Source organism: Schistocerca serialis, chromosome 2 (genome assembly GCF_023864345.2).
Source record: "Schistocerca serialis cubense isolate TAMUIC-IGC-003099 chromosome 2, iqSchSeri2.2, whole genome shotgun sequence".
Classification (NCBI taxonomy): Eukaryota; Metazoa; Arthropoda; class Insecta; order Orthoptera; family Acrididae; genus Schistocerca; species Schistocerca serialis.
The window spans coordinates 55,994,831-56,017,436 of NC_064639.1; the positions used below are offsets into that span (position 1 = coordinate 55,994,831).

Here is a 22,606-nt window from a genome sequence, read left to right on the forward strand (position 1 = left end):
TATTCAGCCTAACAGCAACTGCCTTGTGGTCGCTAAATCCCCTGTATTCGTCATGACACTCCCTCTTTGTCCAGGATTATTTGTTGCTAAGAGGTCAAGTATGCTTTCGCAACCATTTACGCTTCGAGTGGGCTCATGAACTAATTGTTCAAAATAATTTTCTGAGAAAGCATTCAGTACAATTTCGGATGACGTTTTATGCCAGCCGCCGGCTTTAAACGCATAATTTTTCCAGCATATCGAGGGTAGACTGAAGTCGCCACCGACTATAATTCTATGAGTGGGGTACCTATTTGAAACGAGACTCAGGTTTTCTTTGAACTGTTCAGCAATTATATTTTCTGTGTCGGGGGTCGGTAAAACGATCCAATAATACACTCCTGGAAATTGAAATAAGAACACCGTGAATTCATTGTCCCAGGAAGGGGAAACTTTATTGACACATTCCTGGGGTCAGATACATCACATGATCACACTGACAGAACCACAGGCACATAGACACAGGCAACAGAGCATGCACAATGTCGGCACTAGTACAGTGTATATCCACCTTTCGCAGCAATGCAGGCTGCTATTCTCCCATGGAGACGATCGTAGAGATGCTGGATGTAGTCCTGTGGAACGGCTTGCCATGCCATTTCCACCTGGCACCTCAGTTGGACCAGCGTTCGTGCTGGACGTGCAGACCGCGTGAGACGACGCTCAATCCAGTCCCAAACATGCTCAATGGGAGACAGATCCGAAGATCTTGCTGGCCAGGGTAGTTGACTTACACCTTCTAGAGCACGTTGGGTGGCACGGGATACATGCGAACGTGCATTGTCCTGTTGGAACAGCAAGTTCCCTTGCCGGTCTAGGAATGGTAGAACGATGGGTTCGATGACGGTTTGGATGTACCGTGCACTATTCAGTGTCCCCTCGACGATCACCAGTGGTGTACGGCCAGTGTAGGAGATCGCTCCCCACACCATGATGCCGGGTGTTGGCCCCGTGTGCCTCGGTCGTATGCAGTCCTGATTGTGGCGCTCACCTGCACGGCGCCAAACACGCATACGACCATCATTGGCACCAAATCAGAAGCGACTCTCATCGCTGAAGACGACACGTCTCCATTCGTCCCTCCATTCACGCCTGTCGCGACACCACTGGAGGCGGGCTGCACGATGTTGGGGCGTGAGCGGAAGACGGCCTAACGGTGTGCGGGACCGTAGCCCAGCTTCATGGAGACGGTTGCGAATGGTCCTCGCCGATACCCCAGGAGCAACAGTGTCCCTAATTTGCTGGGAAGTGGCGGTGCGGTCCCCTACGGCACTGCGTAGGATCCTACGGTCTTGGCGTGCATCCGTGCGTCGCTGCGGTCCGGTCCCAGGTCGACGGGCACGTGCACCTTCCGCCGACCACTGGCGACAACATCGATGTACTGTGGAGACCTCACGCCCCACGTGTTGAGCAATTCGGCGGTACGTCCACCCGGCCTCCCACATGCCCACTATACGCCCTCGCTCAAAGTCCGTCAACTGCAGATACGGTTCACGTCCACGCTGTCGCGGCATGCTACCAGTGTTAAAGACTGCGATGGAGCTCCGTATGCCACGGCAAACTGGCTGACACTGACGGCGGCGGTGCACAAATGCTGCGCAGCTAGCGCCATTCGACGGCCAACACCGCGGTTCCTGGTGTGTCCGCTGTGCCGTGCGTGTGATCATTGCTTGTACAGCCCTCTCGCAGTGTCCGGAGCAAGTATGGTGGGTCTGACACACCGGTGTCAATGTGTTCTTTTTTCCATTTCCAGGAGTGTAGTTTAGTCCGATTGTCAAGTATAACCTTTACCCATAACATTTCGCAGGAACTATCTAATTCAATTTTACTACGAGGTAAACTACTTCTGACAGCAATAAATACTCCACCACCAACTGTATTTAATTTATGCTTTCTGAACACTGTTAGGTCGTTTGAAAAAATGTCGGATGAACTTATTTCCGGCTTTACCCAGCTTTCCGTACCTATAACTATATGAGCTTTAGTGCTTTCTATTAGGGCTTGGAGCTCTGCTTCTTTCCCAGCACAGCTACAGCAATTTACAATACCAATCGTTTCTACAACTACCTTACTGTGTTTTATCAGCCCCCTTTTACACAGGGGCCCTTTCTGTTGTTTGCTGAGACCCTCTAACCTAAAAAAACCGACCAGTTACTTCCACACAGCCCCCGCTACCTGTCTAGCGGCTTCCAGTGTGTAATGGACTCCTGACCTATTAAGCGGAACCTGGAAAACCACCATCCATTGGCCGGCCGAAATGGCCGAGAGGTTCTAGGCGCTTCAGTCTGGAACCGCGCGACCGCTACGGTCGCAGGTTCGAATCCTGCTTCGGGCATGGATGTGTGTGATGTCCTTAGGTTAGTTAGGTTTAAGTAGTTCTAAGTTCTGGGGGACTGATGACCTCAGATGTCAAGTCCCATAGTGCTCAGAGCCATTTGAACTATCTACTATGAGTTTGCTAGAGCTCATTTCGTGTAACCGAAGTTATTCTATATAGATACAGATAGCTTAATCTATTGGGTGAAGAACTGCAATCCATATGAAGTAATGAGTTGTCACAGTAATGAATTCGACACATCTGGATGTGCAGCCGATAATCCTTACAGTATTGTTCCTCAGAACAAGAGAGTTATCGGCTTAATGAAACGTGATCCAGATGGATTACTGATTGTGGAGTTTGTGGGTCTAAGATCCAAAATGTATGCATGTTGTACAGGAGATGGGGCCAGCCATTGGCAGGCTAAGGGTGTGCGACGTGCGGCATCACGTGTCCTCGTGGCCAGTAGGGTAATGTTCGTGGGGCTCAACTGACACTTCCGCATATGCCACAGCAAACTGGCGTTCGATCACGCCACTAGATGTACACTGTGTTGCAGTCTAAAGTCAGACTGCCACCTCGTGGTTATGAAAGATGGGATCGAGACCCTCCTGCACTCTCACTATTTTTACTTGAAGTACGTGAGGGGTTGGGGGACTCTGATGGTGTGAATGAGAGAGAGAGAGAGAGAGAGAGAGAGAGAGATTGCGTTAGTGAGTGAGTGTGCCGAATAGTGCAGCTCGTTAATCATAGTCTAATTATTGTATGTGTATGGTGGGCCTGCATGTGTGATTGCATATATGCGTCTGTGTATGCAGTTGAGTGCGACTGAGTGCAGATGCCTGTCTAAATATGTGTGCGTGTGTGTAAATACATTCAGTTAACCTTATGGATCGTGAATAAGATTACTACTTCCCTGGTGGTCTTCCTCTCTCATTCAGAAATCATGATTTGATATAATGTAATCACACATCTCCATTTTGTTAAAAATCCAAGCAAAGCAATCCTGATCACAATTTTACAAACGATGCAGCCGTTTGCACCTCGACCGACAGGCACTGCGACTTTTTCTACATTGGTGCGGAAAGTTGGACGTGCTCCGCTTCTCTGGACTTCTATTCAAATGCACATATAACTGCTATTTATTATGTCGCTTTTGGTATGCAACTCTCGAGTGTGTTCTTGATTTTCTGCTACCACAGTCTGTCAAAGTTCACGTTTCTTTCCTTCGTTCACTGATATTGTTTTGTCCTTATCAACAGCGAGACTTTTTTTTGCCGGGTCATTTCATTAATTGTGATTGGATTTTTTTTATATATATACAGGGTTATTACAAATGATTGAAGCGATTTCACAGCTCTACAATAACTTTATTATTTGAGATATTTTCACAATGCTTTGCACACACATACAAAAACTCAAAAAGTTTTTTTAGGCATTCACAAATGTTCGATATGTGCCCCTTTAGTGATTCGGCAGACATCAAGCCGATAATCAAGTTCTTCCCACACTCGGGGCAGCATGTCCCCATCAATGAGTTCGAAAGCATCGTTGATGCGAGCTCGCAGTTCTGGCACGTTTTTTGGTAGAGGAGGTTTAAACACTTCACCATTAAGAAAAAATGTTGCTTCATCACTGAAAACAAGTTTCGCACTGAACGCATCCTCTTCCATGAGCTGTTGCAACCGCGCCGAAAATTCAAAGCGTTTGACTTTGTCATCGGGTGTCAGGGCTTGTAGCAATTGTAAACGGTAAGGCTTCTGCTTTAGCGTTTTCCGTAGGATTTTCCAAACCGTCGACTGTGGTACGTTTAGCTCCCTTCTTGCTTTATTCGTCGACTTCCGCGGGCTATGCGTGAAACTTGCCCGCACGCGTTCAACCGTTTCTTCGCTCACTGCAGGCCGACCCGTTGATTTCCCCTTACAGAGGCATCCAGAAGCTTTAAACTGCGTATACCATCGCCGAATGGAGTTAGCAGTTGGTGGATCTTTGTTGAACTTCGTCCTGAAGTGTCGTTGCACTGTTATGACTGACTAATGTGAGTGCATTTCAAGCACGACATACGCTTTCTCGGCTCCTGTCGCCATTTTGTCTCACTGCACTCTCGAGCGCTCTGGCAGCAGAAACCTGAAGTACGGCTTCAGCCGAACAAAACTTTATGAGTTTTTCTACGTATCTGTAGTGTGTCGTGACCATATGTCAATGAATGGAGCTACAGTGAATTTATGAAATCGCTTCAATCATTTGTAATAGCCCTGTATATATATATATATATATATATATATATACAGCACGTAATAGGTTACGTGTCATTTCCAGTGTTTAGTTTTGGTGAACATATCAAATTTATACAGGGTGTTACAAAAAGGTACGGCCAAACTTTCAGGAAACATTCCTCACACACAAATAAATAAAAGATGTTATGTGGACATGTGTCCGGAAACGCTTAATTTCCATGTTAGAGCTCATTTTATTACTTCTCTTCAAATCACATTAATCATGGGATGGAAACACACAGCAACAGAACGTACCAGCGTGACTTCAAACACTGTTACAGGAAATGTTCAAAATGTCCTCCGTTAGCAAGGATACATGCATCCACCCTCCGTCGCATGGAATCCCTGATGCGCTGATGCAGCCCTGGAGAATGGCGTATTGTATCACAGCCGTCCACAATACGAGCACGAAGAGTCTCTACATTTAGTACCGGGGTTGCGTAGACAAGAGCTTTCAAATGCCCCCATAAATGAAAGTCAAGAGGGTTGAGGTCAGAAGAGCGTGGAGGCCATGGAATTGGTCCACTTCTACTAATCCATCAGTCACCGAATCTGTTGTTGAGAAGCGTACGAACACTTCGACTGAAATGTGCAGGAGCTCCATCGTGCATGAACCACATGGTGTGTCGTAAAGGCACATGTTCTAGCAGCACAGGTAGAGTATCCCGTATGAAATCGTGATAACGTGCTCCATTGAGGGTAGGTGGAAGAACATGGGGCCCAATCAAGACATCACCAACAATGCCTGCCCAAACGTTCACAGAAAATCTGTGTTGATGACGTGATTGCACAATTGCGTTAGGATTCTCGTCAGCCCATGTTGATTGTGAAAATGTACAATTTGATCACGTTGGAATGAAGCCTCATCCGTAAATAGAACATTTGCGCTGAAATGAGGATTGACACATTGTTGGATGAACGATTCGCAGAAGTGTACTCGTTTAGGCCAATCAGCTGCTGATGGTGCCTGCACACGCTGTACATGGTACGGAAACAACTGGTTCTCCCGTAGCACTTCCATACAGTGACGTGGTCAACGTTACCTTGTACAGCAGCAACTTCTCTGACGCTGACATTAGGGTTATCGTCAACTGCTCAAGCCAAAATTATTTCCAATTTCAGCAGGCTCTGTACAGTTAGTCACATGGCTCCGCAATGGGGCCCCCACTTCTCAGCTGAAATGTTTATGGATAATTCTCAGCAAAGATTTTCAGATAAGGAGCTCTAGGCTCTAAAATACAATACTGGACTAGGTATTCGGATAATGTACATTGCTTGTGGGCAGGTACCACCTGACAATTAAATAATTTTTTTCACTGGCTCTAGCCAGGAAACTAAAACACAGGAAACATACTCTGCGCCGGCCGAGGTGACCGAGCGGTTCTAGGCGCTACAGACTGGAACCGCGCGATCGCTACGGTCGCAGGTTCGAATCTTGCCTCGGGCATAGATGAGTGTGACGTCCTTAGGTTAGTTAGGTTTAAGTAGTTGTAAGTTCTAGTGGACTGATGACCTTAGAAGTTAAGTCCCATAGTGCTCAGAGCCATTTTTTGAACATACTCTGCCTTTCAACAGTAGGAATACTGTTGCCCACCTTCCACCTTAAGAACAGAAGGGAATCTATAAATTTCCTACAGTCTGTGTGGCAAATTATACGCATGTCAAATAGGGTAGGGCTACAACTGCTACACAGACTGAGCCTGAAAGGAGCTAGAGACAGAGAGATTCCACCTTCGCTGAAAATGTTCTGAAGCAATGGCAATCATACGATGTGAAATGTGGTGTTCTCCGTAGTGGAACTAAAAGCAGAAAACTAACATTACTTGAAATTACGGCCATTAAGAAACACGAGTCTAAGAACCCTGACTTGATGCGTAATAACTACACTTGCGTTACTCACACGTACTAAAGTAGCAGCAGCAGCAGCCATTTGTTATTTCTCTCGCCGTTAGGTAATAAGCGTGTGATAACTGTTCCGCACCCACATTTCAGTGACTTCTTTCTCATCCCTCCCTCCCCTCGTTTTTCTGGGCTGTTCATCACATTCACCAGTTTGTCCATCCCATGCCATTACTCACTTGTAGAACATTTTTAGCTTATGCATTCACATAGTTTTAATATTTGAATATACTGTTATGTAAGATTTATCTGTTCATAGCCTCCTCAGGTATTACATTATCCTTGTGTTTTCTATTGATATAGTCATAAAATGTCTCTTGTCTTTGTACAGCTATATTTGTGTAGCTATGAATTTTCGCTGAAGTTGTGTGGGCTACCTGTTTAGTATTAAGTTATGTGACAACGGCCTAAAAAGTCGAAAGCCGATTCATTATGAACTAATAAACACATATTATTGTGAAACATTAGCACTTTGTATTCAAGTTATCAACAATAAATGCTTACATTGCAAGCGAGAAGACGCCTTGCGCCAACACAATAGCAGACGGGAATGTGAGGTTAATTACGCACCTAGTAGTGCTCCAGCACCACTAAACTCACACTGGTTGAATCACGCCGTGTACAGTAAAGATCAGTAGCTCTATGAGTAATGCTGTCAAGTAAAAATTTTATATGTTTACGTGTGTGTGTGTGTGTGTGTGTGTGTGTGTGTGAGAGAGAGAGAGAGAGAGAGAGAGAGAGAGAGAGAGAGAGACAGGGCTTTAGCGTGTGGAATGATGAGGTTTGACTCCATATTAGTACAGAGCAGACACACAGTCTGAATTTGTTTTGGCAAAATAGTAGTGACTATGGTGAGCTATCTGAGCGTTGGTTTCAGAATTATAATTGAATTATCATTATACTGTTGTTAAGAAAGTTGGCAGTTGGTTCATAATTCACACATCCACATGGAAAGAAAAATATTTGAGAGTTGAATACATAAGAGTACATCTAATCCTTTTAATGTGTGTAGAACACTGTAGATCTACCCTGTTTATAATTTCTTAACGTTGCACTGTACTAATGTTCGTCAGTTTATTTATAAGACTGCAAAACTGTTGTCTCTCAAAATTTAAAGCAATTTTAGGAAAGGTAGTGAATCACTTGCACAAATTTATTTTATTCATTTACCCAATATTATTACTAGTGGCGTCAGTATGATTCCTGCATTTTTATTGATACTTCTTCCAGTGACACCAAATTGCCACAACTCGAGTCTTTTCTTCTTGTCAGTCCTAAACATTTATGCAATATGGCGATACTTACCTTGCCACAAAATACTGCCTCCTCCTCTTCTTCTTCTTCTTCTTCTTCTCTCTTCAAGGAGCAAGCGATAAACCTGTTTGGGTGACAGAGGACGTTGTTGCGAACGATTCCTCGGCCTTGGAACGATTGTGCTAACATCGAGCAAGTATGATATGACCTCTTTTGGTTGTCTTCCTTCTACCATTCTGTTGATGTCTGACTAGCTTCCATTCTAAAAATATTGAATTGTCTCCACGCATTGTCATCTTTAACCCATCCAGTGTCATGTAACATCTCACTGATCTGAAGAGCCTTATTTCTGAGATTTTCGTCAATGATTTCTCCGAGCCATACAGAAAAACCGCCGCGACCACGACTCGATAAATTTTATCCTCGTTTCTTTTGTCGTTTCTCTAGATAATGTTTGAGCCGTGTGCGGCTCGCGTCGATACCGTTCGTAGTTTGGCATCTTGTAAGAGCGATAGTGGCGGCTCGTTTTCTTAGTGTGTTCACTGGTGCCACTACGTTTGCTTGCCTCGGATGTCCGTGAGTGGCAGCAGCAGCACTTGTCGATAGCGCGTACGGTGGTACCATCTTTGGAGCGGCCTCTAGTAATTGCGGGTCGTCGTGTGTCGAGCGGGTTGAGTTGGGACGGAGCGGCAGTGAGGCCCGGACGGCCGGTGCTCGCCAGACCGCTCGCGACACACGTGCACTGGCCGACGGAAGGGTGCGGTCGCGAGAGTGCCTGCAGCCCGACGTCAACGAGCGGATTCAGCGAGTTTTAGTTGAATGGACCGTGATATTCCTGTAGTGCAACTTGCACCTGTGTGTGTGTGTGTGTGTGTGTGTGTGTGTGTGTGTGTGTGTGCGTGTGCGCGTGTGTGTGTGTGTCTGCCCGTCGAAGTGCCGTCACGGTAATAAGTTGTCAGTCGACGGTTTATACTGGGATCTTTCCCGTGCCTGACTCGAGTGGGGACGACCGACGGTTGGTCGTTCGGTCGGTCGTCGCAGCGGACGGCGTGCATATGGTTTTTCTCTGTGCTGTGTTACAGTGACTGGTCTTAGACACTGTGGAATTGTCTCCGCCTATCCATGTGTATCTTGTGTGGTTTGTGATGTCCAGTTATTTAAACGCTGCGTGCGTTCTGGTGTCGGCAGTTGGGCTGCGGAGAGAGCAGCGAGGAGGTCCGCAGGCCGGGACCGCTGGCGGCGTGCAGCCAGTGTCGGATCGAGGGGCTGTAGCCGAAGACCGAACCCAGGACGTTTCGAGTTGAGTGAATCTTGTCCAATAGAGAAACCTCCACTGTTTGACATCTCGCTGTTGTTTGCATTTCGCTGCTCCCAGGGTCGGTGAGACCAACCGCAACAAGCGGAGTCTGACTGGTCGGCAGAAGCTATTAGCCGCCTTCTACTGCTCGATGTTAGTTTGGATTTAGTGTTGTTATTAGTGAAGTGCAACCAGAGGTATTTTCTGCCTTGTGGCCGCTAACTCCCCAGTCACCTGCCCTGGAGGTTAGCGTACTTTTCCGGCAGTGTACCTTTGCTCGTCGTGTCGACGGCGTGTAGTTTGACAGCCTCTCGAACTGTACTGTACATATGTTTTTGGGAGGTCTACCTCGGTTCTAGTGTTTCCTTCGGCCTCGGGTGTGTTTCTGAAGACGTGTTGCTGTCTGTCTCTTCGCCCTTGCCTAAAAATATTCCACGGTTGTACTGGTGATGGGACGTTAGGCGGATTGGTCAGTCGGTCAGTCGGCGCTCGAGCTGCCCCTAGTGTGAGCCGACGTCCCGTTACGTGAGTACAACTCTCGGCTGCTTGTCTCACCGCTTACACAGCTGCAGTCGCCTTCCTCGGGCCGATCAAGGGAGCACTGTCTGTGGATCACTCCATCTTATTTGAACAAATTGTCATAATTGTTTAAAATTTACTCTAATGTTTTAGCATGTTATTGCCTTCCCCACTTGTAATTCCGGCCTTCAGCCGTTAATTGTTTGTAACACAGCTGGTGGCCTTCAGCCGACAAATTATTTTCAATTTTCTGCTAATAGGGCCTGTAGCCATCACTATAGCCTGTTACAGTTCGTTAAGATTGTTTTAAAAAAGTTTTAGTATTTTAACATGCAACTGCCTTCATTACTTGTAATTCAGGCCTTCACCCGTCGAGTATGCTGCAAATTGCTTGTGGCTTTCAGCCTCCAATAATTTTGAATCCTTTCTTAATCAGCCCTTCAGCCATTAATTGTTTGTACCATTGCTTATGATCTTCAGCCGACAAATAAATTTCAATGGTGTTTTAGTGAGGCCTTTAGCCGTCGCTACAGCTTGTTACAAGTTATTAAGATTATTAGAAAGGGTTTTAGTATTTTTTTAACGTGTAAATTTCCACGTTATTGGTAATTTAGGCCTTTAGCCGTTGTGCATTTTTGAAATTGCTTCTGGCTTTCACCCGAAGAATAATTTTCAACCTTCTTAATCAGGCCTTCAGCCGCCGATTGTGTGTAACATTGCTTGTGGCCTTCAGGCAACAATAACTTGCAATTTTTCTAGTAAGGCTTTGAGCCACCAGTGTAGTAAAATCTTTTAAAAATAAATGTTGAGAGTTTTGTTTTTAAAAAATAAAGTGTATGTGTTTTCTGTGCAACGAACGGTAACTGATTAGGCCCCGTCCACACCTTTGCTGCTTTGCCTAAGTACCACGCCTCGTTGTTGTTCACATTGTTTCAGATCAGGCGTCGTGTTTGCCTTCAGTTACGTGACACGCAGCCAACGAGTCGGCAGAGAGGTGTTGAGGGCAGAGTGCAGTGGCTACTGACCTCTGGCTGGCAGCCGTCGGGCTGCAGGCAGGAGCGCGGCCCGCTCATGCTGGGTCAGCTGGGCCGCAGGCGCGTCACCTCGTACACCATGTCGGCCGCGTCCTGCAACAGCAAACAGGCGGCGCCGCGTCAGCCTCTAGCAAATCTAAATGACACGCGCTACCGACACAAACTGCAACGTTTTGCTTCACCGCGCAATTCTGACACTACAGCAGCTAGGTCACTGGCATTGGCAGAGATGAACAAACAGGGAAGTGGACATAAAGTGTTCCGCGCAAATCCGATATGTGACGAATCCGAACGACGCACCCGCCGGACACCTTTCATTGTGCCACTTACGTGCAGTTACTATTTTTAGGAAAGTGGTTAGCGCCGGGCGTGAACGTGCACAGTTTTTCTTTTCATTCTTGTTCTAAGGAGGATAGCCAGGCTGATAGCTTGATGATGTGCGTTGCAAAGCAATACTTAAATATACAGCTGTACAACCAGCGGTATATTTACAATGTGCAGCCGACATTTTTATAGGCTGGTACGCCGATACTTTTTATACATGAAGGACCGATAACGATATTTTTAAGCATCGCTTTATCGGATTCCCGATATTTTAGAAATATCGACGGTCCTAATTGTCACCATAGTCAGGTGCTCCCATTCCTGAATCGGTGCCACGTTATAAACTGGTGACCCACAACTGCTATGCCCCCCCCCCCCCCGCCCCCCACACACAGCAGAAGCCCTTCCCCAGGGCTGAACTGCTGCACCAGAGCTGCTCGCCTCCTCCCCAAAGGACCCTCCCCCCCCCTCCCTCTGCGCCATCTCCTAGACAGTTGACTGCCCACCCTTGTCAAAATAACACAACTATTCGAAAAACTAAGCCAGGCTGGAATTTATTCACATTCCGACACACATGGAGAATCCTAAGAGTACCGGGACAGTGACTGCTTCCCTGCTGACAGCTTGTGGCGAATTACTTACCTCAAGTAGACGGGAAGGGAGAGAGAGAGAGAGAGAGAGAGAGAGAGAGAGAGAGAGAGAGACCTCGCAGCGGTCAAAAATACGCGCGAGACGTTTAGCCGTCGCACGTTGTAAATTTCCCCGACGCCACCACTTGGGTAACAACATAAATCTTGCCCCTTGCAACGTCTCCACCAATTTTCCACGCATGAAAAGCATCTGCTGCAATGGACCGACGGATATGTCACAACGAGCCACTTGAAACAATTTCTCCGGCAATATTTGGAGGAGGATAAACACTGCATGTATTTTGCTGATGACGCTGTAGACAGAAAGCTGTAGCGAGGCGCACGAGGCCGGCGCCGGATCGACGCTGGGTGCAGCGAGCGGCGGTCGGCGGTCGGCCGCCAACACGCGGCGCCGAGGCCCGCAGAATCACTGCAAGCAGTCACAGCCATCAAGTGTCTGGCGGTGCGCGGAAGGGGCGACCGTACAGAACAAGTCGCAGCTGGGGCAGATGCTAAACGGAGATTCACTGACGAAAAACAGCCCCTCGCAGAGTGTAAGACAGAGTGCTAAGACAAGCCCTCGATCCGACCGGTGCCGGTGGTGCTCGGTTATTGCTCGTCAAGCCGAGAGCCTCAGCAGGGCCGACGGACCGAGTGCAGAAGAGGGAGAGCAGGGCTGTGCCCGCCGCACCCCCTTCACATGTAGCGGTAAGGCGGACCGTCAAAAACTCAACACAGATCAAGCACGAAGAAGGTGTACTGAATAGTGAAAAAGAAGCAAAATACGGGGCTGAGTCAAAAGAAAACCTTCAATATTTTTTAAATACTATTTATTGCGGAGAATTGGTACAAAGCTGTATCAGTTTTCAACATAATCACCCCCACGCTTAATGCAAGTCCTCCAGCGCTTACAAAGTGCATAAATTCCTTTAGAAAAAAATTCTTTGGTAGTCCGCGCAACCACTCGTGCAGCGCGTGGCGTACCTCTTCATCAGAACGGAACTTCTTTCCTCCCATTGCGTCTCTGAGTGGTCCAAACATATGGAAATCACTCGGGGCACGGTCTGGTGAGTATGGCGGATGAGGAAGACACTCAAATTGCAGGTCTGTGATTGTTGCAACTGTTATACGGGCAGTGTGGGGCCCTCCATTGTCGTGTTGCTGCTGACAGCAGTTCGCGCCGCTTTGATTTGATTGCAGGCCGCAGACGATTTTTTAGGAGATCTGTCTATGTATCCTTCATTTTCATTTGCAGCTCCTTGTACTGGCCGTGTTTGCAGTTAAAATTGTTGGATGTGAGGTCCGCCAGTTATGCAAAACACGACGATGATAAGAAATTTTTTAATTGTTTTTATTTTTTTTACTTACGAAAACGTAAGTAAAAACCAATATAGGCACGAAAAACAGAATTACATTCTAGAAGACAGGTTAACTCGCAGCAAAAAATATATAAATAAATAAAAATAAAAAATTTCTAAACATCGTTTGGTTGCAGATGACAAGCTACCTGTAGTAATTAACACACAAGTGATCCAGTAGATTCATGCACACAAAATGTAACGGTATTTACAAAAAGAAACGATCTGTTGTTTGAACTAAAAATGCACATAATTTTATATTCATCTAATCATTTAACAGAAATGTTCACATTGCAGAATAAATAAAAACGAAATGCCACTAATGATGGCACAGTGGTGTCGATACATGTTTTGGTACTTAGAAAACGGTGTTTTGCATAACTGGCGGACCTCACACCCAACGATCTGTGTATGATGCACAGTTGACAGTGGTCCCTCTAGGCATGTAATGCTCCAGAATGACGCCTTTTTCGTCCCAAAAGAGAGCCAGCATAAACTTCCCTGCTGATTGTTCTGTTCGAAACTTCTTTGGTTTTGGTGATGAGGAATGACGCCATTCTTTGCTCGCTCTCTTCGTTTCCGGTTTGTGGAAGTAAACCCAGGTTTCCTCCTCAGTAACGATTCTTGCAAGGAAGCCATCACTTTCTCGTTCAAAGCGCCGAAGAAGTTCTTCACAAGCATCAACACGTCGTTCTCTGATTTCAGGAGTCAGCTGCCGTGGCATCCATCTTGGAGACCGTTTGTGAAACTGGAGCACATTATGCACAATGTGGTGTGCAGACGCAGGACTAATCTGTAAACATGCTGCAATGTGATTCAGTGTCACTCGGCGGTTTTCCTTCACTACGGCTTCAACTGCTGCAATGTTCTGTGGAGTCACAACTCGTTGCGCCTGACCTGGACGAGGAGCATCTTCCACTGAAGTCACCATTTGCGAACTTCCTACTCCATTCGTAGACTTGCTGCTGTGGCAAACGTGCAACACCGTAGTGAACCTTCATTCGTCGATGAATTTCAATAGGTTTCACACATTCACCACACAAAAATCGAATAACAGAACGCTGTTCTTCCCTAGTGCAAGTCGCAAGTGGGGCGGCCATCTTTATACTGATACTGCGACGGTATGTATGCATCTGCACTGTGCTGCCACCTACAGCCCATTCTGCACACTTTTTGTACCACGCTTACCTACTTAGAGGATAACGGCGCGAAGTTTCGATTTGTTATTACAAACTTAAGGTTTTCATTTGACTCACACTCGTACAAACAGTGAACAGTCCAAACGCAAGATGTACAAAATCGAGCGTACTGCAAGAACCACGATGTCGCTGCTGTATGGTCACGGTGTTGGAGTGCAAAGCGAGAGATCTGCGTTCAAATCCCTGTCGTCGCCCATTTTTTTTTTTTTTCACGAAGTATGAACTAACCGCCCGGTCACTGACGTGTCTCTTCTGCTTCTGTAGACTTGGAAATTGTCATACTATACATTGGCTACAGAACATAAGTGATAAGAGTATATCACCGTCGCAAGTAAATGAATAGTGAGAGTAGGTGAGATGCCGCATAGACCTCTCACAGAAATGAAAACGACAAATAAACGAGTATGAACAAGTAATTCAAGAGTCAAAACATTCACAACGGAACGCAAGAGTCACAACATCTGGTAGCTGTGAAGAACAACTAGGAAGTACGTACGTCTGGTGGTCCCTTCTTCACATCTCGCTGTTGCAAACGGACGTTACACCACCGCACGGGCATAAACCTGAATACAGCGGACAGATGGGTGAATGACCCGACGGACAGGTGGTGGGGGGAGAAGGACGAATCTCCCCTTCGGAGTCCGGCAGCCAGCGTGGCCACGTAACGACGACGCCGTGGTTCCTGCAATACGCTCGCCGTTTTACATCTTGAGCTTCGACGGTTCACTATTTCTGTTTTTCTTCTTCTCTCGCAGTTCAGTACACCTTGTTGCTGTTTGGATCCGCGTTCAGTTTTTGACGGGGCTGCTCTGAGGAGTTTCCCTCGTGAGCAACGGCGGGAGCGGCAGGCGGCGCGCGCTCTGCGTCGCCCCGCGATTAACTGTCAGGACTCGGCGGGCGCGTACGTCCCTGAAAAGCACTAGGCTGCCCGCTCCTACGCGTATTTTCCGAGAACATCGCGAATTACAGAGATTCGAGTTCAGTAGACGGCTGCTTGCCGCGAACCTCTTGCGACTGGCGCAAGAAAGTACAAAGCAGCGTCGGCCGCAAACCACGGGCTGCGCCTGCTCGCCGTCGCCGTCGCCGCGTGCGCCCCGGGTTCTGCCAGAAGTGCGGGCGGCGGGGGCGGCGGGGGCGGCGGGGACGGCGGGGGCGGCACTGCTGACGCGAGTCGGCGCGCGGCCGCCTGTACGAGGCCCCTGGCGGTCGAGTCTCCGTGACGAAACATAGCTTTTTACTATCAATTTTTACGTAACTTACACTGCAAAGGAACCGAAATAATGCCCTATATATTGTGTTTATTAACATTTTCGTGAAAGACAAGAAAAGGAAAGACAAACGAAAATTTGGGATTTCAAACAAACTTACAGGAATGTACGGGAAGCTTTACAGGCGGATCTCGTATCTAAAATTGAACACTTTTGTTATTTTACAGTTGACGATTTACTCGTACTGCAGTGACAGTCACCGTAAAAACGTGGAAAGCAGTAATTCTCTCAGCATCTTTCACACTTTATAAACATACCGTCAGTAGTACGGCAAAGTGGAAACGGCGGAACTCTGCACTGTTGCCACATTTAGTCAACGTGGCGGATCCGAGATGGCGGCCGTAGATGCGGCAACGTCGCTGTGATGTCTTGGTGGGAACTTCAAATTTTGGTGGGAGAATAGGTCAATCGGGCTACCTCCACTAGCCTAACACCCTTCTACCTCCCGTCCCCTCCTCTCCCTCGTCCCTCATCTGCATCTGGAAATCGGTGGGAAAAGGACTCAGTCTGCACTGGGCTGCCAGGCAGTACAGTCTTTATTCTGCACGAACTGCTCCCCTCCCCTCCCCTCCCCTCCCCTCCCCTCCCCTTCCCCGTCTGGAAACTGGCAGGGAAAGGACTCATTCTATGCTGGGCTGCCAGATAGGATATATGTAAGTACGCGCTGTTTATTAAACAATTAGAGTTGTCATAGAAAAAAATTTGGAAATTTGCGATAAGTTCCTACAGGACCAAGTTGCTGAGGTCATCGCTCCCTAGCCTTACACACTACTTAATCTAACTTACGCTAAAGACGACACACACAGCCGTGCCAAAGAGAGTACTCGAACTTCTGACGCGGGGAGCTGCGCGAACTGTGGCGACGCACCTCGGTCCGCTCGCTACCGAGTGTGACGAGTCGTCGCAGGCAGTAGCTCCGTCCAGTGTGTCGACTGTGGGGTTCGCAGTGCGACTGACCTAGGTCGCAACACCGCCACCAGAGGGCGCTGTCGACACTCCCCCTCTTCGTCTCCCCCCAATGACGTAATCCGAGATGGCGATGTGGGGAAAAATGGTGGGAATAGGACTCAGTCTGCATCTGGCTGCTGGACTGGGATGACAGATGTAATTGTTCAGTGGATGAGATATCTGTGCTGGAGAAGGACGAGTGTATTAGTTGTAACCATAGATATGAGGACTGTGTCAATAGCGACAATATTTGGTGAAGATCAGTATCCTTCATGAAATAATGAAGATGCAGCAGGATGGGGCTGTTACACTTTGCAAGTCATACTGATAAATATGTGTGCTGTAACTGTAGATCATTCGATAAAAGTCCTGGAGGTCTTCCGAGACGTTCACCCCCGAGTCTGCACAGCCCGCTGGAAGAGAGGCAACGCCCCGAGTGCCTCTGCGGGGCTGCGCGCTGTGCAGCCCCTGTCCACCGGCCTCCCCCCTCCTCCCCCCCCCCCCCATCCCCGCTGCACGGATAGCCTCTGTCGCTGAACACCAAGTGCTTCGAGAGTTATTACATCTGGTGTTGCGGAATATTGTCACATACGTAACTTTAACGTATCACAGGAACTAAATGTACCACTGCACGAAGAGAGAGAGAGCGCTGCAGATGATGTGAGAATATTTAAACAATTACATGTTTTATTCCGAGGAATACCACCACTGCCACGCTTGAACACGGACTCTAAAACGATCGTGGCACACTTGTCAAACCATCCCAGAGACACTTTGCGCGCTTTTGTGAGAAATAGCCCTGCCTTGAGCACAGGCTGCTTCACTAGCTACTAAATCCAACTCAGAATGTCTGTAAATACACTCTCAAAAAAGATGGCTGCAGACTGGGCTCAGTTTGTGGGGCTGCAATATACAACTATAGAATGGATTGCGTGTTTCACATTGTGCAGGACTTATTAGGTGCATTAAACCCTAACATACAGTATTTGCAATGTGCTTCTCTGTACCCTCCACCAATCACAACCTTGCAATTTGAGTTAACAAACAGTTGCTGTATGGCAACATTCTACTGTATATCTGCTGAGGTAATAGTTACACGTGTGTGTTGGCTGCTGCCTTTGATGCTTTCCTGGAAAAAGAGAACCAATTGCCTCTAAATTGACTTCGATCTGCGTTAAAGTATGACAGAAAGTGGACGGACTGATCAGCTAAAACGGGCTTGTAACGAGGTATGACTTAATGGTACACTGATGACACACTCTAGAGTGTGGAAGATGTTGCTGCCACTCATTTAACAATTTATTCTCCATTGTTCTGTCTATCTGAATCAGTTGTGTGGCATAACATGCGTCTGACTCTTATACAACTGTGTGTGACTTGAGCACTATCTACCTGTGATCGTTAACAGCAAACCTCTGACTCATCTCATGTGTGAAGAATCATGTCCATCCGGTTTCGACACATTCCTCTAAATGAACGTAGATTTATGCGACGTACTTCCCTCCCCTGCCTCATCTTGGGCATAAAATCAAGTTTTCAGTTTAGTAACTGCGGTGATTCTGCTTAGCGACAGGTGTTTGTGAGGGACAAAAAAAATGTTCAAATGTGTCTGAAACCTTATGGGACTTAACTGCTAAGGTCATCAGTCCCTAAGCTTACACTCTACTTAACCTAAGTTATGGTAAGGACAAACACACACACCCATGCCAGAGGGAGGACTCGAACCTCTGCCGGAACCAGCCGCACAGTCCACGACTGTGAGGGACAGCAGTCCCCGTGTGTATACAGGGCCCGGCAATAAAACCTCCCTCATTTTAATAGGTTGTTACAGAAAAACAAAATATGATAGAGAAAAACTACTTTCATTTATTAAAAAAACACTTTGCCATTTTGGATTATTTGGTTTCAAAAATTATACCTGCTACAAGACGTCCTCGATTGTTGACACATTCACGAAGTCTATCCCAAAAGTTCTCCTTACGTCCTCATGTCATTTCGCTTGGAATGGCTGCCACTTCTTGGGTAACGGCCTCTTTAAGTGCTCTCACTGTTGTGGGACAATGCTTGTAATCTAGAGCCTTTAAGTGTCCCCAGAGAAAAAAATCACAAGGCGATGAATTAGGCGACCTCGAGCGTCACGCGATGTCTCCTCGCAGAGAGACAAGATGACGATGAACCAACTCGCGCAACATCTATCTTGCTGCAACAACACTTCTTGATCGTCGTGATCTGCAATAAGCCGGTTTACCCTAGTTGAAGGAAGGTCTCTAGCATGTGACAATAATGGTTTGAACTAACCATTACCGTGTGGCCACCTTCTTCGAAAAAAATACGGTCCTCACAAAAAACATTCAGCAACGGCGTACCAAACTGTCAAATGAGGGCTGTGAAGTGGTCGCTGATGAATTTCACGATGGTTTTCTGCAGCCCAGTAGCAGAAATTTTGTTTGTTTACAGTTCATGATAAGTGGAAATGGGGCTCTCCGAAGAAATAAACAAAGCGCCAGTTGGAAGGAACTTACGTATTTCCTCACGGGCAGCACTGTGGGTTTCAAAATCTCTTTTATTTAATTCCCGGGTAACGATCATTCTGAAGGGGTGCACTGAAGTTCTCAACGACGACTCCTCCTTACACTCCTGTCGGACAATCGCGGGCCAGCTGCCTGTTTAGGTGCCGACCGCACTGGTGCTGGCTGCACAGACACTCCGATACACGCGCCACGTTTCCCGGCGTTTTTGCAGTCCGAGGGCGGCCAGCAAGTTTCCTTTCCAGTGCTGAACCTGTCTTTCTAAAGTTCGACACCCACAGTTGAATAGTTTTTCTGTCCGGCACACGATCATGTTGGGAAAGTTCGAATCGTCTCCGAAAAGCCCGCAGATTACTATTCACAGAAGCAACGTTACGAGTGAATTGCTCCACAACAAATGCACAATGCTCACCAAGCGCACACCGCTTTCACACTCCGCGTCAGTATCCTCACTACAACCCGTACGCCGGCCACGTCAAATGCGCGAGGTTTTACTGCCAGGCCCTGTAACTGCTCCACAGATGTCCTGTTTACGGAATTAGTAGCAGATAACTGCCGCTATGAGTTTGTCAGACTCATTTTAAGAGTCATTCTCTGTTACCAACGACCGTTATTTTTATAGGAGTGATGTGAGCATAGTATAATTTCTGAACCGCGATCGGATGTGAACAGTGGGCGCTATACACTTCTAGAAAGCTATATAGTGCACGGTTCACAAAGAATCGACGTTTTCTTTGGTGTGCAAGGTAGTAGTACAGAAACCAGCGAGGAGGATTATGTCATGCGCTGGAAATACATTTCTTACATTGGAATATTAACAGCATTACATTACACACGACTAATAGGTCGGAAACCACACCGCGCCAACATTATACCGTATTGTAAGTGTAGAACAGTGTAGCTTTAGGAGTGTATGTGTTTATGTTCTCTCTTACCAATAGCTTCTTGACACTGACCCCAGACACTTGAGCAGTACTTCAGAATTTATAGCACAGTTGATTTACGTAAACTGCTTCAAACTCCTTCCGTCTGGAACTCCATCGTGCACAAAAACCGCACGTTTCTTCCTATTAGCCGTCTGTTATATCTTTACACTTTCATATCTACTGAAGAAATCTTGTGCACTTGGATGGGTGCCGTAAGATTGGTTTGGAACAGCAGTTACGGACTCGGCTCACTCTGCTCCTTCATGAGGCGTGGATCTAGCGGTCTACTGCTGGTCACCCGCAAATTTGATCGGTGACATTTTTGCAGGGAGAGTTAGTCAAAGACAAAGTGACGAGATCTTTCAATCTCTAACTTTATGCTAAGAATACGAGAATGCGCTGTGACTCGCATCCGTATAGGGAAAGATAGTCAATGATAATCGTAAATTACGCACTATGATTGAAGTGCTAGAAATATGTAGATCGTTGTCTGATATATTTTGGTATGCATATGTTCGAGAATTAACAATGAATGGACGTACTGCACATCATCTATCTACATTCGCAATGATACTCGCAAAATGCAGAAGGGCTGGTTTTAGCAATGATACAGGAATTGGGAAGCGTGCTGCCATATCACTGGTAGGCAGTGAAAACTAGCAAAACTGCTAAAACTGATGGACTATCAGCTGTGTTGCTTAGTATTACAGTACATCGATGACGTCTTTTCCATTCTACCCATCCACTGGTACACTGTTGGTTACCACATAATGACTGACTGACAGCGCTTGTTTGGGATGGAGAAAGAGTCTTGGTGGAGGGGAAACACATTCCGGAGATGGCTTGCACCGAAACAGTGGAAACAGTGACGGCGTATATGACTGCAATACGAGAAGGAATCAGTCGAAATGGAACACCGAGCCACCTGCTATCGTATCACTGTGAAAGATCAGTTCAGATGTAGAGGTCATCAGTCACTTTCAAACAGCTGTTTGGAAACTCCCCACAATGCCGCAAAACTATTCCAGGTTCCATATGTTGTGACTGTCTTTTACTTAAATCATCCTGCGTGTGTGTGTGTGTGTGTGTGTGTGTGTGTGTGTGTGTGTGTTCTGGGAGCAGCAGCATAATTTATAACATGCAATGTCCTGCTTTCAACCGCAGCCAGTGGATTAAATGTGTTAATGTCAGTTTAGAACCTGACACAGACGCAAAATTTATGGTGGTGTTCAAATCTGTCATGCGCTCCTTGGACGTATTACAGCAGAAAAAAAACACTGTGGCAAACAACGAGCACAGGACCCCTCTCTTGCGACTGACAGTCTGTGGGGCATGGTCTCCCTACAGTACAGGCGACGAACCTTTACACTGGTCTGTACAGGCCACTTCCATCATTGAGTGGATCAATACTTGTATATTTAATGGGGGTCAGCACAGATGCTCGAAGCCAGCACACAGACAGTATTTGTTTTTCATAGATATGTATCGGAAGACAGGCACACTGTAAAAATGTTATTGTGTTCTCTATTGGATGACATCAGCGGAGTTTTTTTTATAGTTCACAGCTTTTCATTCTCTGTTGGATGGCATATGATAGAAACAATGCTTGGGTAACAGAGGTGAATGCACCCTGAGAGACACAGATCATCTTTGGACTGCAGTACCTGTACATAGTTTGGAAACCCATTGCAATACAGTTGCAAAATCCTTATCCTTCTAGTTCCCGTACTGTCTTTTTCTTCTACTACCTCGAGTTGTAGAAGAAAGCTTCACTTGGGGTCGGCCTTACACCTCGTACGCTGTTCGAGGAGCTGTGACAAAATGTTCCCATTTCCATTGACTGGTCAAAAAAACGGTCCTGTTGTATTAACTCAGCCCAGCCTATTTCTGTACAGGTTGCAGGAGGTGACAGATATAGCGCTCTCCGACTTCTGTTCGGTTCTGAATTAAACTGGAACGATCACGTGAACAAAGCTGTAGGGAGGGCAGAGTCTGAGGAACAGCTACAAGGTGCATTAGAAGTGCTTTGTGATTATAATTTTAAATCTGGTAAAAAAAAAATAGGGTTTTAGGAACAAAATTTCCATGTATTAAAACAAAAACCTTTAATTGGTTTCTTCAGTTACCATTGGCAACTACTTCCACGCTCACATAGTGTGATTAAATGCGTTAATGCTCTTGATGAATCGCTAGTAAACAAAGTAAATTCTTAAGAAAAGGTTTTGAAAGTAAATTCACGGTTCACTGCAGAACGGGAAAAACCGCCAGGTGCAAATTTGAATCGAAGTATTTAGACGTCAACAGCTGCTAGCAAAGAGGGAAAGAGCAGAGTATGTTAAGACACACCGTAAGTAGCTTGCACACCAACTTTATAAACAAAACATTGTCTTTAACTTAAAAGAACCAATAATGTACAAACGTCTGTATTGAATTTGCAGAATAACCACGGAATAAATAAAAGCGAAACATCTGGTGTTACTCTTTTTCATTAAATTGCAGTCAGCTCAAGACGGATAACGAATAGTAACAGGTTTTAACAGCAGCTGCGGAAGATGGACAGGCAAACAACCGGATTACAAACACTCTCTTCTGGTAGGAGCGGATTACCAGAAGCAGTAAAAAGTAATTGGAAGCATTCTTGTCGAGCCACGCCTTTACGAACATCGTAAAAAATATCATCCAACGAGAAAATGTTAACAGCAAATTTTAATATTTTTCTCGACACAGTTTCTTCAAAAGCTGGCACAAAATGAACGACTCGGCCGCGAGTTGTGAATTGCCAACAGCAGTG

At 46.4% G+C, this 22,606-nt stretch overlaps 1 protein-coding gene across 2 annotated transcripts in view; it reads right to left on the reverse strand.

The window, feature by feature from the left end:
• LOC126456757 (uncharacterized) overlaps positions 1-22,606 on the reverse strand; it is a 783,002-nt gene that overhangs the window by 258,749 nt on the left and 501,647 nt on the right. For both annotated transcript variants that reach the window (XM_050092505.1, XM_050092504.1), the window contains exon 3: positions 10,627-10,728. In XM_050092505.1, coding sequence (XP_049948462.1) covers positions 10,627-10,674 — 48 coding nt within the window. In that variant the 5' untranslated portion in view covers positions 10,675-10,728. The remainder of the gene's footprint in view (positions 1-10,626; positions 10,729-22,606) is intronic.